Source organism: Bombus huntii, chromosome 2, assembly GCF_024542735.1.
Source record: "Bombus huntii isolate Logan2020A chromosome 2, iyBomHunt1.1, whole genome shotgun sequence".
Classification (NCBI taxonomy): Eukaryota; Metazoa; Arthropoda; class Insecta; order Hymenoptera; family Apidae; genus Bombus; species Bombus huntii.
Window position 1 is genome coordinate 1786727 of NC_066239.1, and position 21165 is coordinate 1807891.

The 21165-nt window shown below is 38.0% G+C and overlaps 1 protein-coding gene and 1 long non-coding RNA gene across 6 annotated transcripts in view; one reads left to right on the forward strand and one right to left on the reverse strand.

Moving 5' to 3' along the window:
* Positions 1 to 21165, reverse strand: part of LOC126875939 (uncharacterized) — a 174079-nt gene that overhangs the window by 128277 nt on the left and 24637 nt on the right. For all 3 annotated transcript variants that reach the window (XM_050638869.1, XM_050638868.1, XM_050638870.1), the window contains exon 3: positions 1640 to 5175. In XM_050638869.1, the coding sequence (XP_050494826.1) occupies positions 1640 to 5175 (3536 nt within the window). The remainder of the gene's footprint in view (positions 1 to 1639; positions 5176 to 21165) is intronic.
* The window catches only part of LOC126876175 (uncharacterized), a 78399-nt gene that overhangs the window by 47635 nt on the left and 9599 nt on the right, over positions 1 to 21165 (forward strand). Inside the window, exons 5-7 of one of the 3 annotated variants that reach the window (XR_007693989.1) lie at positions 15030 to 15229; positions 15993 to 16080; positions 16190 to 21082. This is a non-coding gene — a long non-coding RNA (uncharacterized LOC126876175). The other 2 variants (XR_007693985.1, XR_007693988.1) reach the window with 2 other exon arrangements.

A 21165-nucleotide genomic window follows, 5' to 3' on the forward strand; every position in this document is an offset into this window, starting at 1 on the left:
AGGATACGAATGCCGGCTACGTACTTCAGAACGTACATACACGTGCCAATAACATTTTAGAAACTTAGTTAATCGTCCACGTGTGCATCTTTGAGAGAACGTAGCGTTTATACACCTGATGTTAAAATTTTAAAGGCGCGTCAAAGATACGACTCTGAACAGCGCAGTCATTCTACGTGTTATTGCGGAAGTCGCGTTAGAACGATCGTAAGGGAACCGTTCGCGGTGATCCACGACGATCGGATAAGCGCGAAGATCATGGTTGTAAAAGAACCTTATAAAGCCACACTTTATACGACTGTCCCGGGATATCCATCTTATCCCGCGTACGGTGATTTCTGTCTTTTAAAATGTAATATAAAGATAGCTTCATCGGCTACTATGTATCCAACTAGGCATATTTTGTGCCTGAATCGTTTCACCAGTGGCAATTAAGATTTCATCGTTTATATTTCGAGTCGAGTAATAAGGAAGTGTGAGGGATTGTTGAAGGAGAATTTCGAATTTTATAACTCAAATTTGCTGTCAAATTCAACAGAAATTTTATTGATTCTGCTTCTAATTAATCTAATTAGTCAACGGATATAAGGCATTTAAAAATGTTACAGGAAAATAATCATACACTTTTGGTTTCTGAATATTATAGTTGTATGTAAAACGTATGATATTCTCAGTAAAGTAAAAAATTACTTATTTAATTCAGTATAAATTCAAGTCAAAATTAAATTTACTTAGAGAAATTGCAATAATATTATAAAGGCACTTTATATACTTAAAACTTAACGTTGTATAAAGAAAAAAGTTCCCATAATCTTTATTCCCAAAACGTTATCAAAAACGTGTGAAATACGTCAAAGTTTAATGCGTATGTCCGTAACATACATGAGCATTGTAATTGAATTTAATTGATTTTGATTGAATTGGATTTTTGCAATTAATTTTAACAAATCTAAACTACGATATTTTAGATTTACATATATGTACTCTTCGAATATTATAATTATAAAATAAAAATAAGATTTAACCTTTTATATAAATATATCTATGTATGTATATGTATATGTATATGTATATGTATATGTATATGTATATGTAAATATATAAAAAGTTTACATTTCTTTACTATAAGTCTTTCTTTTAATATACATATACAAACATATATATTATATATAATTAATTATATATGATTTATTATTATAATATAATTAATATATATGATATATATACTTTTATATAATATATATTAATATATATTTTTTTATTTATATATAATTATATATGTATGTATATGTATATTAGAAGAAAAGCTGATAATAAAGGAATTTAAACGCTTTGAGCTCCTGAATCGGGAGAATATTCACATGTTAAGAAGTTCGGCCTAAAATTAAAGACTTTTAATCCTACATCTTCCTGCTTCATGCTTATAACAAAACCAATAAAAGTTCCAAAATTTGTATCTTTATAAAACAGTACCCAATCCAACAAATATCTAAGATATTAACATAAAGGAAAATACCAAAAGAATTTGATATCATTTTCGACTCACTATTTTCTTAAAATGTTATTCAAACGGTACAAGTGTATATAACAACAATTCGCACGACAACATTTTGTTTTAATTTTAAAGGAGAAATCTTACCTGATTGATGTCGCTACCCAAGTCCCGCGCGCTTTTCGCGCTCCTTAGCTGATCGCCCCGGTACTCTCTGTACCTGATCGTCACCTCATCGTCGGTAAGAGCGCCGCTGCTGTTGCTCCTCGCGTTCTTCTTGTTCTTCTCCTCCTTCGCCTTTTTCTCCTTCTTGCTAAACAGCTGCTTCACCTTGCTCATCGTGCCACTCTTCTTCGCCGCCTTCTTCTCGTACTTCTTATCCGCGCCGGTCGGTGGTTTCGCGGTCACTGGCGGCGACTTCGACATGTCGTTCATATATTTATCGTACTTCCGTTGCTCGTTCGGCGTCAGATTCATGTTTCTATCGGTATGCCGTCTCTCGTGTTTGATAAATTGCCTTGTAACGAAACCTTCGTCCTCCGACTCGATTTGTTCCCTTCGGTCGACCTCCTGTGAGTCGCGCCTGTAATCGTTCTCGATCCCGGAATCCGCCAAGCGATCCTTTCGATCGGAGTCACTGAGCCGAGTCTCGCGATGTCGACGCTCCGTATGCGTTCTGGTCTCTTGTCTGGTGTGCCTAGACTTGCTACCATCGTGATAGACCCTGGGAGGCCTGGTGGGACTTTCATCGAACGTCTCCAACCTTCCAACTGTTGCCTTTACTCGTGGACTCTCCCTGGCGTCGGAGTCGTCGAAATAATCCAGCCGATTGCGCGACCTTCTGAGAGGTTTCTTTGGATCCTCGTCCAACTTTCGATGCTCCTTCCTCAAAGTTCGCGATGTCTCGTCGTATCGAGTCTCGCAGCGAATCGAATCTCTGGCCGTAGTGTCGGAATCGTATCTGCTGGAGTTGTAACCTCCGCGATCGGTGCGTATTCGCGGCGGAGAGCTGTCGTAATCATCGTGAATCGGGTGTTTGCTGCTGGTGTACCGTTGAGTCGTACGAGTTTCTTTATAGTACTTGGACTCCAGTTGGCTACTGGTCATCTGGGATATATCGGTGTCGTAGTCGTCGTTTGGACCTTCGCGCAGACTATCCAGGTGTTGTTTCGTAAACGGGGATCTTTCTTTGCGGTCATTCATCGTGGGACTCTCTAAAAGTGGTCGGCGCACGTCTCTGGCGTTCACATAGTCGGCATGACTGGTCAGATTCTCGTGCGACCTGGTCGTGTATTCGCTCCTTAACGCTCTCACTCGCGAATTCTCGCCCACTTCGTCCAGACGCTGCGTGGACTTGCTCATGCCGCGGATGGATTCGAAATTCTTCTTCTTGGGCAAGTAGCAGTCCCTCGGTCGAACGTCTCTGTCCAAGAAATCGTCGCTCTTGGAGAATTTCCTTTCAGTCGTGGTGAACTTCTTGGCGATTATGGGCGAGGAAAGGACATTATTCTCCCTCGGCTCGGTTCGGAAGTGACGAGGAATGGTGTTCTCCTCCGGGCGCAAGTTGGATGATTTGTAAGGGCTGCTTGAGTTTCTGGGCGCTTCGTACCGTTCCTCCGGGCTGGTTCTACTCCTGTCACTGAGGAATGGCTTGAAATCGTCCGCGTAACCCTCGTGCGTTCGCGTCTCTACGATATACTTGTCTCCGTACTTGTCTGTCCTCGTTTCAACCGTGTATCCGTCTCTCGGTTTGCTATCGATGTAACCATCCGATGGGATCTTGTTGGTGATCTTCTTTTCATAACCGTACACCTTACCGTTGTCTTCGTGAATCTCCTTCTCGAATATGTACTTCTCTCCGTTGCTGTTGGTGCGCGTTTCCGTGATGTACGTATCCATGTAGCGTTTCGGCGAGGCGACACGGTTAGGAGTGACCGGTGACGGGACGATCGGCTTGTCGATGATCTCGTGCTCGGATTTTTTGATCGGCACGTTCGCGCTGTTCTTCGCGGCGAACATTTCGTCGGCGAGCAGCCTCGACTTGATTCTAGATTCGAGAAGGTCGCGTCTAGCGCTCAGTTCGGACGTCTTGTTCGATATTCCGCTTTGGGTTTGTCTGGCGGAGAATTCGTTACCGTCTCGTTGTCTGGCGTCCGTGCCATCGGCTCTGCCTCTGCCAGACGTGTCAACGAACACGGTGGACGTGTATTTTTCGGGCTTGTCGTATAGACGTCTGTCGATGTCGTCAAATTCATGACGTCGTTTTGTGTCTACGTTTCTGCTAGCGTAATCCTGCGTGCCTCCGTAGTGGCTAGAAAAATGAGTACTGCTGTTCTTTCTGTCCTCCTCGTATCTCGATTTAAACGTGTTGATCTCGTTATTACGTCGTAAGTCGCTGTACGAGTAATCCGTCCTGCGGTAATCCTTCTCCGCGGGACTGTTCTCGCGCGAAGAGTCTTTCCTCTCGAGACCAAGCCCTTCGTCGCTGTCCGAGTGACTTCTTTGCGCTTTTTTCTTGTCGGTCTGCACCTGAGCGTAAATCACGTTGGTCTGCGGAGGCGGCGAACTGCAGGACTCGTTCGGTCTGGTATAAGAAAACGGTCGGTTGTTATTGTGACCGAATCCCGGGCCTGGTGAGACCATCGTTTTAGTTAGCTGAGGTGGCGGCGACCGGTCGCTGGATAATCGGTGAATCATCTTGTGTATCGTCGACTCTTCGCCGGTTCGTTGCTGCAGATCGTATCGGCTGCTGTGCAGCATGCTACTTGTACCGACCTTGTCCACTTCGTCGACCCCGGTGTCGTTTACCACCGGTGAAGGGGTCCGGCCTGTTGCCTTCTCTTCTTTTCTTTCCGTTGTTTCCTCTTTGCTCTTCTTATCGTCTACCTCTAGTTCGATAGGTATGCGTCTCACGGTTCCCTTGTTCTCTCTTCTAGGCGATATCGGTGGCTTTCCGACGCTCACCTCCGTTTCTTCGATCTTTTCTCTCGTTTCGATCGTTTCTGTCCGTTCCGTCACTTTCTTCGCATCGGATTCCTCCTGCTTAGACTTCTTCGCCTCGGGTCTGCTGCTACTTTCACCGTTCTCCGCTGTTGCTACTTTACCGAAATGAAACGGTTGCTGATCGACGTGCGGCGAAGCTTCGATTATTGGGGACAACTGTTTTCTCACGCGACTACTGCCGAGATGCGATCCCTCGCTCTCGCTGCCGCTCCTCTTGCGATGCGATCTCAACGAGCTGGCGGCGTCGCTGACGCTGCGCCCGACCGGTTTCCGTTTTCTTTCTAACTTCGGGGAGAAGAACCTCGCCAGGGGACCTCTTAGCTTTTTCGCGCTCGCATCGCTGGCGCTTCTCTCCAATGCCTTCTTCTTCAGCCTCGGTGTCTCGACGAGGTCTGCGCTGCTGGTGGCGCCAAGTTCTACGCTCCTGCGTCTTACATCGAGTGGCAGTTCCGGCCTCTTCTTGTTACGCCGCGCCGGAAGTGTGCTAAATCGACCTGGCAATCGTCTGTTGTCGTGGGCAACGCAGTGAAGGCTGCCTACCTGCTGAAGCACCAGCGCCGCCTCCTGTGCTAGGTCTTCCTTGCTCCTCGACGCTATGCTCTCCTTGTGGACCGGGGTGGCGATCAACCGGCCTTCGCCATCTCCTGCCAGAGCCGCGGTCACGCGGGGTGCTCCACGTCCTGCAACAATTCCATTCAGAAAGGGGGTTAACGAGGGGTTCTTTCCCGGGAGATTGTGATAAGTTTAAGGATGGACATAGGAGAAAGTGGAATCGGTGAATTTGTAATTTGGGTTAGTAGTACAAATATTTTTGTTAGACGTTATTACTATTTAGTATAATTAAGGAATTTTTCTAAACACCCGATCAACAGGGAAAAATAGATTATTTTCAAGATATTTGCATGTTTGATGTTAAGGTTAAGTAATATTTTTGTTCTCGTCGTACGTAATACTTTACATATTTTACGTGTAGCGTAACTACACGTTTATCTCTTTAAATAATGGTTAAAGTTTCGTAATAATCTCGTTAAGTCATTAACATTAAACTATAAGCTTTCGCGACTCGTGCCAGCAGAGCTTAATCCCTTCTGCATTAGGACGTTAAGAGGAAAGTTTCTCGCAGATTATTAAAAGTGGGGAATAACAAATTAAGGCTTAAGCAACACCGAGAAACTAATGTGTTCCTTCATAGTTCCTCTCTGTTAATTCCTTCTCGTATTAACCTTCGCGGTAAATCGTTCAAGCATTAGCTGTCATTTTTACAAAGACGCGCCAGTAATTTCCGACTCCGCATCATCCTAATTGCCGCGCGATTATAGTCGCGCCAGCGATCAAACGGACTAATTATCATTCGTTTAACGATTACTAGATAACTCTGACACAATCGTTCTATTAAAAAATCGCCAGCAACGTATCCTAAATTTTGGTCTAATTCGTTTATTACGAAAAAAGGATTATCGTGACTTATTTCGACAGTGCGTAATTAATAATTCGCTTTCTAAAAAGTCACACTCGCGCGGTGCATTACAGTCACTAAAATTATTAGGAAAATATCAGGAGACCACGAAACATTTTTCGCTTTGGTCGCGGTTTTAAGCGAATTTTTCTCTAATAAGAAACTAAAAAACGTTTGAGAAGTTTGAGTCACAGCTTAACGAAGGAAGTCCGGATCGCAGAATTTTAATTGGGTGACGTCAATCGCTCGAAAACGACGTTCATTAGTAACCAAGGGAATGGGGCGGTGGACTCTATCGCGAATAATGGATTATTCCACGAGCAGTCAGGAGCATTATTGGATTTGTAAATTAGCGATTTATGTTAAGCAGACCGGTCTGGTCGTTAGCGGTTAATCACCAAGTTTAATCAGGTGCTAGTTGCTACTAGAGCAAGTCGGATACGAACTAAGGGCAGGGAAGAAGAAAGGAGGGGAACATCGCCCTTGTCATCTTTATAATTCATCAGCGACAAGAAACGTCGTCTATCCTCGCCTCCCATTTGTCCGTGCAATCGATTGTTAAACCGAAATAAATAAATGTTGTACAACGATCAGGCACTGTTTAATTGCCGTGTAATCGAGCGTAATCGACAGCACCATAGCTGTAAATTCCATACGCGGATCGGTTGTTAGAACCTCGCTCCACAATCGAACTCATTCGTGGAAAGTGAAACTGCCTTGCCTGACAGGTCTTTTCTATGGAAAACTGCTCGATCGATGAAGTCTTTGAAACTTTTTACACGGTCATTTAGTAGGCTTGAAATATGTATTATGGTTATTCAGCTTTCTTTACTTTTATTTATCGATGTATGTATTTATTTTTATAGAGATACGAGATTTTAATAGGTCTCGTTTGATATTCATAAAACGGTGTGCTCAAAAGGTTGTTTGGGCAGTTTGTTCGTCCAAGAGGAGAGAAGATCATTTTTTTATATTTGTTTAACACTAGTCCAGTTTTTGGATTATGATCGACACAATCCTGACTGTCTCTTGTCGAAAAACTTTTCAATTTCAGAAAACTACGATGAAATTGTCATTGATGTGCTTGATTTCTTGTTTCAATTTTATGGTAAAATTTATATGAAAAATTGTTTACGGATATAAAATTGTGATTTCACTTTCAAATGTATTTTGATTTTACTGTCTTATTTTAATTCAAGCATGTAAATGCAGAAAAGTGAAATTAAATGTCTAACGTTAGAATATTAAAAAGTACGTATATTATATTGGGGTATTTTTTGAAGTTAAAGTAATGTAAACGAATATAATAATTCTTAGATTTCTAACCGTTATTTGATTTACATCAACTTGTTCCCTAGATAAACTGAAGCTTTAGTTAGTTGTATAGTTGGTAGATTACGACGTTCGACTTTCGCTATCCGACTTTTTACGACAGATAATGGAAATCGTGGTTCAATTTAAAATTCAACCACTCGTACACGGACGTAATACGCAATTTGACCTTTTCAACGTACGCCTCTAAACCTGCTGTTTCAACTAACAGCAATTGCCGGCAGAAAACAGGAAATCAGTTGAACAAAACCACATTCTAAGTTTAACGTACAGTTACATTAATATTCGGACAATATACTATCTTTATAATTATTGCTATGTGTAAGAGCGAATGATTTAGATATTATATTGTTTATTTTGTAGAAAGACAAACTATTTATTGTACATTGAAAATATATAAACAACTCCATTCTAACAGTAACATTTAATTGTATAATGCATTTTGAACAAAATGTTGTCATATTTTCACGTCATATTAATGTTCGGACACTTTATGGAAAGTAAATATTTTATACATAAAATTTATGAAAGATTGCGATATTAATATTTTGCATTAAAACTAATTTTCTTTACATATTCTGAAGAAATAGTTGCCCATTGCATCGTTTGCAATTCAACTTTTTAATTTATTGGTGTTTCTCTGATTCTTTGGTTTAATTGATCCCATAGATTCTCTATGGGATCAAGTTCGGAAATTGCGGAGGTGGATGTACAACTTTAGGACGATTGTATAACAAATATTCCTGTACTATTCTCGCATTACGTTTTGGATCGTTGTCCTGATAAAATTTGAAGATACTTTGTATTCCCATATTGTTTGCACTTTTTAGCAAATCGTTTTTTAAAAGACCTAAACGTCGGTTCACTCACACCGATACTCGAAATGCATCCCCATACAATCACAGAATCTTCTCTGTGTTCTAAGGTAGGTTTCAAATTTTTGAATCCGCCATATTATACTTTTTCTACCTGAATAAAAAATGCAATATTTTGTCGGAGAGTGTAACATCGTTCCACCAATTTTGAGATTTTTTAATGAACTCTTCAGCGAAAGCCAGTCTTCTTTCGCTCTTTATTTCGTCTATGTACGGATTTCTTCTTGCTACTCGATCATTAAACCCATTGTGCCTCGTTATTAGTACTGTTTCAGCACTGACTTTTTTCCTAGTTTCATGACAAATCTCTGAGGCCAATTGTGGATTTCTTTAACTCTCCGTATTATTCTTCTTCCCTTCCTTTCGTTAAAAATTCCAGGTGGTCCTTTTTGTTTCTTAAATTCGATACGATCCTCTTCTTTTTATCTTTTAATATTCGCAACTGTGCTCTTCTTCATCATTAATAATCGTGCAATTTCACGATAACTCTTATCTTTTCCTTTATGGTAAATAAAAAGTTGACTTTTATCAACGCTGGTATTCTGTCATTTTCGTAGCACGTTAGGTTTCAGACAATAGCAATCTAATATAATAATAGCAGCAATATAAATCTATTTTACAGTTCGAATGCTTCCCAAGAGCTAGAACATTAATGTGACAATTTTATGTTTAAAATGTATTATACAATTAAATGTTATTGTTACAGTGGAATTATTTATATATCTTCAACTTACAGTGAATGGTTTATCGTTTTGTAAATTAAACAATATTATATCTAAATCATTCCCATACAGCAATAATTACAAAGATAGTACAGTGTCCGAATGTTAATGTGAATAACTGTATGTATTAAACAAAACAATGTGTTATTTTAAATATTCGCGAATAGAATATTTTTTATTCTTACTTAATTATTTGTTTGACATGCTCGAAGGCAAAAGATATTACAGAATTAGAAAATTAAGGGATTAGAGAATCTAGTCAAATTTTCTATGATATAACAAAACGAGCAAAGTTTCAAACTTCTTATATTTAAATAAAAGATAGTCCGTGTCTGATTTAATCTTTCTCTTTGCATTACGTGTTCGCATAAAATGCATGCTAAAAGCAATCATTCGATGCTCTCAACAAATATCATGCACTAGTGACCTTTTCATGATCGCGTACCTTCCACACAACCATAATCCGATGCGCGTTCTACGCTCCAAGTTAATTGACGTACCAACAACGGGAGCTATTTTTACGACATCTGCTCCACGTACCGATAATAATCAAACATTTCTCTTACAAACTTGCATGTAACTTCGAAATAATTTTCAATCTCTGAGGAACAGTCAGTTAGAGTTAAAAAAGTGTAGCGATGGTTGAAAATTAAATCAAGTATGAGTTTATTGTAGATAATACTAACATTTGAATGGCAAGTAAACAATTTCATATCTACATAATATAAATGCGAGATTGGTTTGGGGTAATACAATAAGTTTGTATTTCAAGTGTCGTAAAGATTCAGAGTGTCACTTGCTATTGCATCTTACCAGTACGAAAGGAACTTGTATCTTCAACTTCGCTTAATATTCCCCTTGTGTACTCGCATATGTGCTATTTACAATATTTATATACATGTATGTAAACTCTCTAAGAGTTCAAATGCGGATAAACAAGGGGACTTTCTCTGTTTTACGGACAGCACGACTTCTTTTATTTCACAGACAGAGCGGCTTTCTTTATTTTACGGAGACCCATTTTGGGAGACACGCATTTCCCAAACGGATGTACAGAGATCAACATCGGAGATAGACAAGATCACAGAAGAAAGAGTAATTGTTTAAAACATTGAAGATTGACGGAGAAAGATTGGTAGCTCAGGACGTTGAAAATCGATTTTCGATTTTCAGGTAGACATTGCACAGAACTTGCTATCTATTGTTTACTGTTATTAATTGGTTGTTGTTTATTTAATTATTACTGTTATTAATTGTTGTTTACTCCTGTATTTCATTTAAGTATTTTCACAATAAACTCGATTTTCAGATTTTTTAATTCTTTTTTTTTTTTAATTTTTCTATCGAGACAACGATCTACAGTGAGATCCGTTATAACGTACCGCACGCGTACCGAGCGAAAATTCAAAGTCGATTTTCTCGAAAACAAAGCCTCAAACGAAAAATTTTTATTCTATATTTTCTATTCTATATATTCTATATTTTCTATTATTCTATATTTTATTATCTTATCAGCTGTAAAACACGTGTTCGTTGTAGCAACACTGAAGACCAGAGTTTTCTTATACCAGAGTATAAGGACAACTTGATGAACATAATGCGTCAACAACTAGTAAATACTCGGCGGGTTCGCTAGCTACGCTCGTAAAGGGCGTATGGGGTAGTAATATGTCGCGAGTTCGAGACCACTCCTGGGCAAGCCAAGGTGGAAAACCAAATATTATCTTAGAAGTATATACAACGGGCAAGTGGGTTTCCCGACCCCCCTTGCCTACTATGTTGTTGTGCTTCTATGAGTGTTTGGGAAGTACCCCCGGAGAACGGTTTCACTCGTTGCTGAACTACACCTAGGCCCGCCCGTGGGGTTTTAGCCGATAAAAATCCGCCGGATTTCCCCACGTAAAAAAAGGGGTTTTTTTTCTTTTTTTTTTTAATTTTTCCATCGAGACAACGATCTACAGTGAGATCCGTTATAACGTACCGCACGCGTACCGAGCGAAAATTTAAAGTCGATTGTCTCGAAAACAAAGCCTCAAACAAAAAATTGTTATTCTATATTTCCCACTTCTTTTTTCGCGTAGAATCACCTCCTTTCCGCTTGTACCCCCAGTTACCATCCACCCTGTATATTACAATATAGTGTATCTGTGAAAATACACAACTACGTATCGACAATCATTTACTGCAATTTTTGGAAGTACAGACTGAAACAGAATTTTGTTTAGAAGAATTCGTATTGATTTCGCCCAATCTTTCTTACTATATATGAAAATTCTCCAAATTTTTAGATGGTATCATATCAGAATGAAAAGCAGCGTGTTACCTGTTCACCTGTTCCCACAATTTCTAGTTTAATCACTGTACGAAAATCGTATCCACAATGTACGTATTTGAGCAGATGTACGTATAGACCGCCATCAAACCAGCAACTCTCTACCACTTTGACCTAATGAACCTCTTCCTCTTCTCACCCGTTACCATAGCGTTTGAACGGAAGTGCGCAGGACGTAACTGTACCTTACCGATTCAACTTGTACCAGGGAGATTGTGTGCATAAACAGGCCCGCAAATTAACCCGTAATTAAAAGAACGTCCGATCATGCGATGGATAAACGAGCTGATAGCTGGATGGCGGAGGTCGTTGACGGATTTACAACGTGATTGTTGAGATTTCGCGAGCCGGAGATATCACACGGGGCCCGATCGGGCAACATCTCGATGAGGTCATCTCCGCGAGGACCTCGGGAACGAGGTCACCTCGGGATCAGCGTTTCTGTTCGCCTACTAAAGCGGAGCCGTGCCACTTCACCGTTAAGGTGCGTTTAGACCAAACGAGCAAAAACATAGAACTGGAGTAAGAACGTTCGTGTTGTGAACGTCTAGTGTAAATGCTTACCGACCAATCTATTCGTGAACTTATTTACAACAGTGGAATAAGTATCTTCGAAGGATTCTTAGAGCGTTCTTAGGGTATTTATAGATCATTTTTCGAGCATTCCTAGGATAATCAATAATATTGACAATATTTCGTGGTCCTCGACGAAAATGCGGTTTATCAATTGAAATATTGACAACGTATATTGATGGTGTGAATGCACCCTTAGACCATTCGGGTTTCGGATTTTTGATTCGTCAAGCAATTGTGAGTGCTCGTTTACGTTTTAATAGAATTTGGTAGAAGCGTACACGAGCATTCGTTTGCCGTATGGCGGTAATTCGCTGAATCGGATATCGAACATCCAAGAGATACTCGGTCTAACGTCTACGAACGCTCGTTTGTCACGAAGACAGAAAGCATTCTTAAAATTACTCTTACATCTTCGTTTGTAAATTTTACGAAGGTAGAGGAAGAGTGAGCACTCGGTCTAAACGCACCTTTAGAATGCTGCGCGCATCATTTTCACGGACCGCGAGCCCCTCATGAGAAATCTTTGTTAAATGGCCACCGAATCCACTTGAACGCGGTTCTTGTCATCCTTTACAAGCTTCTATTCACACTGGCTGCCTCCGTTCGCCACTAATAAGAACGTACAACGAGAGAAACGACCTATTCGTATGTTTCCTAGCGATATTTCATTCCACTAGATCTATTGTATTACTCGTGATAACAGTTATGGTTATTGCTATCAAATAGTTTTGTAGCCGTAATATGCGTTTTGCTATTTTGTATACAATACTACATATGCAAAATGTGGAAAATATTTATAATATCTTTCACCAATTTCTTCTCTGTTCATTTTAATCGGTAATTTGTGAGTTTACAAATCTTCTAAGAAACTAGGAATATAATTGAAAGTTTTTCGTGCGTCGTATCTTAACATAACTAAATTGGAAATCAAATCCAGGATAATATGCTTGAATATAGTGACAGGCATTAAAACTACTTAACGACGAAAACAAACAGATAAGAATAAAAAAAAAATTACTACCAGTATGCACCTGTAGCACGCGAAACATTATACCTGAATTTTAATATCGTTCCTGGACTCATTAAAAGCAATCAGAAAACAAATCATAGCGATAATACGATACTTCGTGAAAGTGAAATCAGTTTAGACGATCGTCGAAACTAACGTAACTGGAATTAATTTAACAGCAGCACAAATGCCATAATTCCTTTACGGTCTACGTTCTATATCTTATTAAACGCGACCGATATGTTTGAAAAACCTTGAGAACAATCAACATTCCTAGTGGCTATGCCGCACACTCCGCCCCCTGCGAATCGGTCGGTTCACATAAAAAGTGGTTCAGCCAACCGTGGAACGTGATGAACGAATAACGCTAGAAACGCGGCTTAAAGCCAGAGAAATCAATAGACCTGTGTCTCCAGAACACTATTTTACAACACAGTGAAAGAAATTCTCAGGAATCAGGCTGTGTATCGTTGGTGAAATGTAATTATGAACATAGATATTTCAGACGTTTGAAACATTTCAGATATTTCTGATCTTATAATTAGAGTGCGGATTTTTATGCAAATTCTATTCGTATTTATATTTTCGTAAACGTAACTAAAAAAACGCATCTTAAATAGTTAATTTGTAAATAATAGCATGACGAACACGTTACTTTCCATATTTTCAGTACATTCTCTGTGTTTTCGCATTTTTGATTTTCCACGTAAACATACAAATACTCGAGTGGTTTATTGATTGCATAATTATTTGAAGTTTAATTACGTAACGTATAAATATAGAATATAGAATTTAGTGACTTCCTAAACATTTGTCTTATTTGAATCTTGTTTCAATTTATCTTGGTTATTCGAATGTTTAGATATTTTAAAATTTTATTCATGCCTATATGTTCATGAGCTTTTACTGCTCAGGACTAAAAGTCGTCGTGTTTCTTTTCTGCAATTTTTATGACTTGTTATGCGCCAGAAAAAAAGGGGAGGTCAAATCTCCACGTATTAGCATGCAACGTACGTATACTAAGCGGGAATTAATGTGCCTGCAAAATTGATCACACGCCTTGATGATTGCGACCTGCACGGTAGCCTTCGTGGTAGAAATATCGATTACATAGTTCCTGAGTATTTTCCCGATTATGTGTTTTTCAACCGAGTTCTGTTTCCGTATATGTATACTCAAATCATGAAAAAAATATTAACATCGTAAAATTTGACATATTGGAAACTTCGCCATTGCGTAGTTCATATTTTAACTTGTACCTAATTCTTTTTGGATCTCGAGATTTCTGATAAATTTTCAAGGCCACTAAATAAGAACTAAGTAAGGTTATTGCATAGTAATAATAACGTAATCTGTCTTTTATACAGTTAAACTGATATTATTAATGAAATTTTATGTTATTAATATAAATGTATACTTCTGAACGAAGTAACTAACAACTGTTTAAGAATAAATTTGATAATAAATAAAATGAAATTATTCAAATTACAAGTTATACGATTATCCTATTTGAAAAAAAATTATTTAATCGTTAATACAAATTATTAGTTGGTAAGTCATTGTGCAAAAGGGGGCCCTAGTTTGTTTCTCATTTTACTAAATCTTTTTTATAAAATTCCAGGTTTGATAAATCAGTACAGGAAAATTTGTGGAAATCGTTAAACAAAGCCTTGACGCGATTATTAAAAAAACAGTACGTTACTTAATTCTTAATTTAGATTTACGTAATTTTTTTTACAGAATTCAAGGTTTCCTAGATTGGTACACAAAAGTGTATGTAATGATCATAAAAAAAAATCTCAATGTGAATGTTAGAACGCGTTAGTTCGTATTTTAAGTTCTACTAAATTTGGTACAGACCCTAAATTTAAAAAGGTCGGTATCGAAAAATGTTTCAAAGTCATTAGACAAGGGTACGCAACATCATTTTCTGGTAATTATCCATTGAGAAAAAACACTGACACACTATTCAGCCGGAAATAATTATCCAAAACTCGCGTAATACCTGTAATTACTTTCCGTGAGTACGCATGCGTCGCAAGGACGCACGTAAACGCACACAACATCGCGTGACAAACCCAAAGTCCCTAGACGACTAACCCTGTAATCTCCGCATCGAAATCACGTTCGTTAAGTGACCTCGATCATTGTGCCATCGGTCTAATTAGTATGCCGGCGTATCGTAAAGCGAACGCAAATCTAATTGCCGTAACATTAGCGATTATTGCGCAGGCAGGAGACTAATTGCGCGTTCGATGTATTCCTAAAATCCAATGGAAGACGACCGATTGCAATTTCGTACGAACGCTATGCAATTTGGTACTACCACATACTTCCAAATCGGAATTAAAGGCTCGTATATGTTGCATCATTATACACAAAGTATCCAAAAACATATCGACATATTCCAGGGTCTAATTCAGCATATTGAAGTAAGAAAAACAGATGAATAAGTTATTATACAAACATTTACTTATTTATACATTGTACTTGGATGACTGAGAATAAATAGGATTCTTAATAAATTTTCTGACTTTTTATATAACAATACATTGTGTCAGACAGAAGTGGGACTCATAACATAGTGAATACTATGAAGAACAATTTACTTCCTGATTTATCAATAAAGGTAAATTTTCTGACTTTTTAAATAAAAACACATTGTGTCAGACAGAAGTGGGGCTCATAACATAGTGAATACTATGAAAAACAATTTACTTCCTGATTTTTCAATAAAGGTAAATTTTCTGACTTTTTAAATAAAAATACATTGTATCAGGCAGAAGTGGGGCTCATAACATAGTGAATGCTATGAAGAACAATTTACTTCCTGATTTTCCAATAAAGGTAAATTTTCTGACTTTTTAGGTAAAAACACATTGTGTCAGACAGAAGTGGGACTCATAACATAGTGAATATTGCGAAAAGCAATTTACATCCTGATTTTTCAATAAAGGTAAATTTTCTGACTTTTTATATAACAACACATTGTGTCAGGCAGAAGTGGGATTCATAACATAGTGAATACTATGAAGAACAATTTACTTCTTGATTTTTCAATAAAGGTAAATTTTCTGACTTTTTAAATAAAAATACATTGCATCAGGCAGAAGTGGGGCTCATAACATAGTGAATACTATGAAGAATAATTTACTTCCTGATTTTTCAATAAAGGTAAATTTTCTGACTTTTTAGGTAAAAACACATTGTGTCAGAGAGAAGAGGGGCTCATAACATAGTGAATACTATGAAGAACAATTTACTTCCTGATTTTTCAATAAAGGTAAATTTTCTGACTTTTTAGGTAAAAACACATTGTGTCAGACAGAAGAGGGGCTCATAACATAGTGAATACTATGAAGGACAATTTACATCCTGATTTTTCAATAAAGATCAACTAGCGCTACAAAATAACAGTAGACGAGCCACTTGTATATTTGTCAGGTGTGTTAATTCTATAAAACAAAGAGTAGAAAATATTGATGAAATCACACAACATAAGCACGAACCAAGTGTTTTAAACTAAAATTACACAAAGTGGAGTACACTCATATCTTTATTTATTCGATAAATACACTTAATGTATCGTTGTCTATTAAACAATACATATAATCCGTATATGCTAGCAACATGAAAAACACGAAAGAGTTTGAAGATTTAAAAAACGTCTTCTTTCTTTCAAGATATACATTCACAATTTACCAAAATAGATAATTGAAAAAAATAACTAGACAGTTCTTCAAACTTCGTGCGGATTCCATCACTGACGGAGTTGTTAGCGATCCTTCGTAGATTGAAGCGTAACAACACTGGCCAATGCTGACTAATTGGACGTTATTACGATCGTTAATCGTTTTTCTTTCGATTTCGAGGGATTTCATCGTATCACGAAGCTTACTCGCGCCTGCTATACGTTCGCACGACTGCGGCTACGTTTAATTCATACCGCACATAAATAACGAACAAAGGCCGTTCCGCGAGATTGAAGTGGTAATTGGTGATTTATTTTCGTTATAAATTTTCCCCATTCTCTATCCGCGTGGAATGCGGTGGAAAGGGAACAGGGGAATTCATCTAATTACGCTTAACGTCCCATGAGGAGAAGGATACGATCTCAGCGTGATAGGATTATAATCGTCGAAGAAGTACCGAAAGTGCATTTAATACACGCGTAATTACGAGTTACGAATGCCAGATGGCATGACAGCGCGTACATATTTCTGAGTAATAAAGCCGTAGATCGGTAATAGTCCGCGAGGGTTTGTAGCAGATTACACGAGGTAGATTTTAAGAGCCCGACATTCTCACGAACTGTTATCTTTCGACGAGTAACCATGTCGGAGAACAATGACTAGGAATGCTGAGCCAAGTGACACGATTATATTCAACGAAACTCGACGTTCTTATGATAAATGAACGGTGCAATAGATACGATATATTCATTTAAATCTACAATTTATTTATAACTTATTATATCATACAGGATGTCCAAAAAGGTGTCCCGAAAGTACCAAACTTATACTACGTGTTAATGAAATCACGTAGGTAAAAAAAGTCCAGATGAAGTTGTGTCGAAAAATGGTTTATCGAGAAATTATATGCGTTCAAAGATTTCCAAGGAAGTTGTTCTGGTTATACAGAACCACAGACGGAAGCAAGTAATTTTCATCGACAGTTATTGTTTACACGATCCGACCAGATCTAACTTCTCTGAGCTTTTATTTATGGGGTCACGCGAGACAGTTGGTTTATGAAGATGTAGTAGAAATAGAAGAGCGGCTCTAGAAATCTATTCAAAATGCATTTACTGCTATTTCTACGAGAGTAGGAATATTTCGAAAGAATATTTGACGAATGAGAGTCTGCATTTTTACAGAAGGAAGAAATTTCGAACATTTACTGTAACTGCCAAACGATGAATAACAATTTTCGAAAGTTTAGATAACTCTTCGATAAATCATTTTTTGATGCGTCCAATCTTATGAGTTTACATGAACTCTTTTTACTCATGTGATCTCATTAGAGCGTAGGATATGTTGGTCTCGATATTTTCGGACATCCTGCATATACGATATAGATATGTGCATATCGCATATGTATTCAACAAATGATACAACCAAACAAGATTTCCAGATAAAATGAAAACCTAATTGAAAGCTTAAGGGGGTATTCTGGTCTAGAAATTTGAAAAAATCACGAATCATCACATTTGAAAAATTCAAGAATATGCCCTTAAAAGGATTTTTCAAAATTTCAATTATTTTATGAGTTACAGCCACTTTTGTGACGCAGCATCTGCTTCGGTCCGACCGGAACAAATGAACAATAGACGGTAGACGTTGTCCGAGTAAACATGTCTCAAAACTTTAAACGCGTTTTTCTCGAAACTACTTTTTTCGAGTTGGCGTACACGATATCTCAAGTTTTAATGAACCGATTTATTTTAAATTTGGTCTGAATATTCCTTATATACTCCTCTATCGTCCGGACCACGCTCAGTTCAAAATCTTTAATATTACTATTTTTTAAACGTTCGGAATTGTCAAAAAAACGTGCGAAATAAGAAATTTTTTTTCAAACGGCCGTCATTTTGTGAAAAAATGTTGTATTGACTTTTCCAAGATTCAGACGATAGCGGCATCCATACTAATTAAGAATCTGTTCACTTTTTTTGTTTCAAATGACCAGAAGGGTTGATAACATGCACGCCACGACACCCCATTTTTTTTGGCAGCATCCACTTTGCCAGCTCATAACTTTTTAAATATTGAGTTTTTTCCAGTAAATTGTTTACGTAATCTTGAAATATCAATAAACAAATGCTAAAAAGAAGGATAGCAAAAATATTTTTTGTTTCGCTTGTACAGAGCTTCAAAAATCGCCCGAAATTCATGGCTCTAGACCAGAATACCCCCTTAAAAAAAGATTATTTATATATACCAAGCAATAAAACAAATATTGTTTTCGTAATTTTCGTTTTGACGTTCTTCTAAGACTCTAACAATTCCAGCAGAAAGCTCGAAACATTTTATTGCACTTCTCTGGTACAGTATGATATTTAACACAAATATTATCAGCAAGGCCTTACAATTCAAAAGCTACAAATTACTAATGCTAATAAGTTCTTCGTCACAATGCTTATACTTTAACTACGTAACTCCAATAACGAAACAAACCGTAAAAAATAAATTTCACAAATTACCACCCATCCTACTATTATATTATCTCATTCAAGAATTACAAAAGTTTCTAAAATTCTAGAAACAATTTCCACGACAAAAGTCCCTTAACACGTCGCCGTTCAAATTCGCCAATATATTTAGCCAATAAATTATCACGCAAAAGGTAAAGAAGAAGTAAAGAACATACGATCAATCACTGCTTCGATACGCTATGTGCGGATAACATACCACGTCTAACGAGCTGATTTCTCGCTTCAAAATCGATATAGCAGTCGGTGAGGTAATCCCGCGAAACCTTTTGTGTTCAATTAAACCTGCTTGCAATTTGACTTGGACGGTTCACCGTGGCGGTGCGAGGTGAAGCGAGGTTGGAGGCGAGCACGAGGCACTGTATGAACAGCAGGTGCTTCGGAGATTCACGGAGCGTTCGAGGAGCTGTGGTGGGGATATTGTGTGGTTGGAGCGGGGGAAGAATTGCCGGAAGTGCAAGTGGCGTGTTATCGCGGAGGGTCAAAGATCGCGCAGCGGTGCTGACCCAGTGCTTCGAGGGCTGTAAACGCTGTAAACGCTCGACCGATGGTGGTACGGATCATCGCGCGAACCGAAGCAACGGTAATTTTACGGACGATCACGAGCATAAATTAATATCGGCCGGTTATCTGATCGTTACCGCGAGCCCAGTCACGTATGAATTTAACCCCTCTGATCAGATTTGATCGATAACTGTTACGATAAGTATGAATATAAATTGCGAACCGACGGGCCTAGCTATCCGTTTTATTATAATAGGGATACACAAGCACAAAAACGGCTAGAAAGTCTCATTACGCTTAACGGTGTTCGTAATGTCTTCTCGAGATATGTAGGTGGTTTTGGGTTCCAGAATACAACGGAGACCCTCTTTGGCAGTTACTTGTTGGATTTATGTTGCGTTTGGTCGTACACATTCTATTGTACTTGTGAATTTAAAAGGTTGCAAAAATGCATCTTCTTGAAATACATATGTTTGAGTTGAACGTAACGAGTTTAAGTATTATTCTTTGGATCGAAGCAGTAGATGAAAGAAGAAGATCTGCACAAAGAGAATTCTATCGTATAAATTCTACTCGGAATATTTTTATTAATTTACATGAGATATCGTTTGACTCGAGTCGAAAGTTTCGAACCATAAGTTGCAGGTTACAGACTTCTCTTTTATAAGTTTACAATATTTCCACAATAATTTTATGGTAAATAAGATCGAGACAATCGGTGAATTTGTAAGTTGTAAAATTTGCTGATAAAATTTGACTTCTTTTATTATCAAAATTGTTTCGATCGTGGAAAGGATAGTACCGTAATCAGAATCGATTCTTTCCTGTGTAGAATAAGAAACCAAAAATCGTAAAATTAAGAAAATAAAATTCAATTTATACTCCTATAAAGTTGTCCCACTAAAGTAACTGATCGGAATGCAACAGATCGCAGTAAGACGTTGTATCGCGACAATGGCGATAATTTTCTGCAACTTTTACAGCAATATCTACTGGTTTAATCAAGAGACATACCGCGCGCGAGAATTTCAAAGTCACCCTTTCGAATGCGTTCCAGCTATTTTATACGATTTTACGACTTTTTCGCGGCACGATTGTACACATATTCAAACAAACCTGAACGTACGCGCCGAGACTCGCTATCTTCAGTTACAACAGCGAAAAGCGTCGAGCGCAATCGTAAACGATACTCTTGCGCCGCGTCAAATCGTCGACATCGTCGAAATCGCTCCGTTACCGACCATAGCTGCCGTCATTTTTCTAACATTTAACACCAATAAAGATTTGTTTTCTGTCGCATAATGCGATTATACGATTAGTAAATTATACCTGGCTTCTTCTCCATTTGTTGAAACTCCTATTTTTCTATTCAGATGTTGGAAAAGTTTGTAGCGTTTAGTTGTTCCATCGTATTCGCTATACCATTATTCGATATTAGAAAGAATTATTTCTCACGTATTTGTGCAAAATATTACTTGACAGGTATAAATTAGTTGGGCTTTTAGTTGGACATGAAAAGCATCAATCAAAGAGAAAAAATTTGGCATCGATCGATAGGAAGAGTTTTCGGGTAAGACAAACTGCTTGATATTTTGATAAAAATGAGAACTCCGTGGAAAATGAATACATAAATCATGGCGTTATTTTCTTATC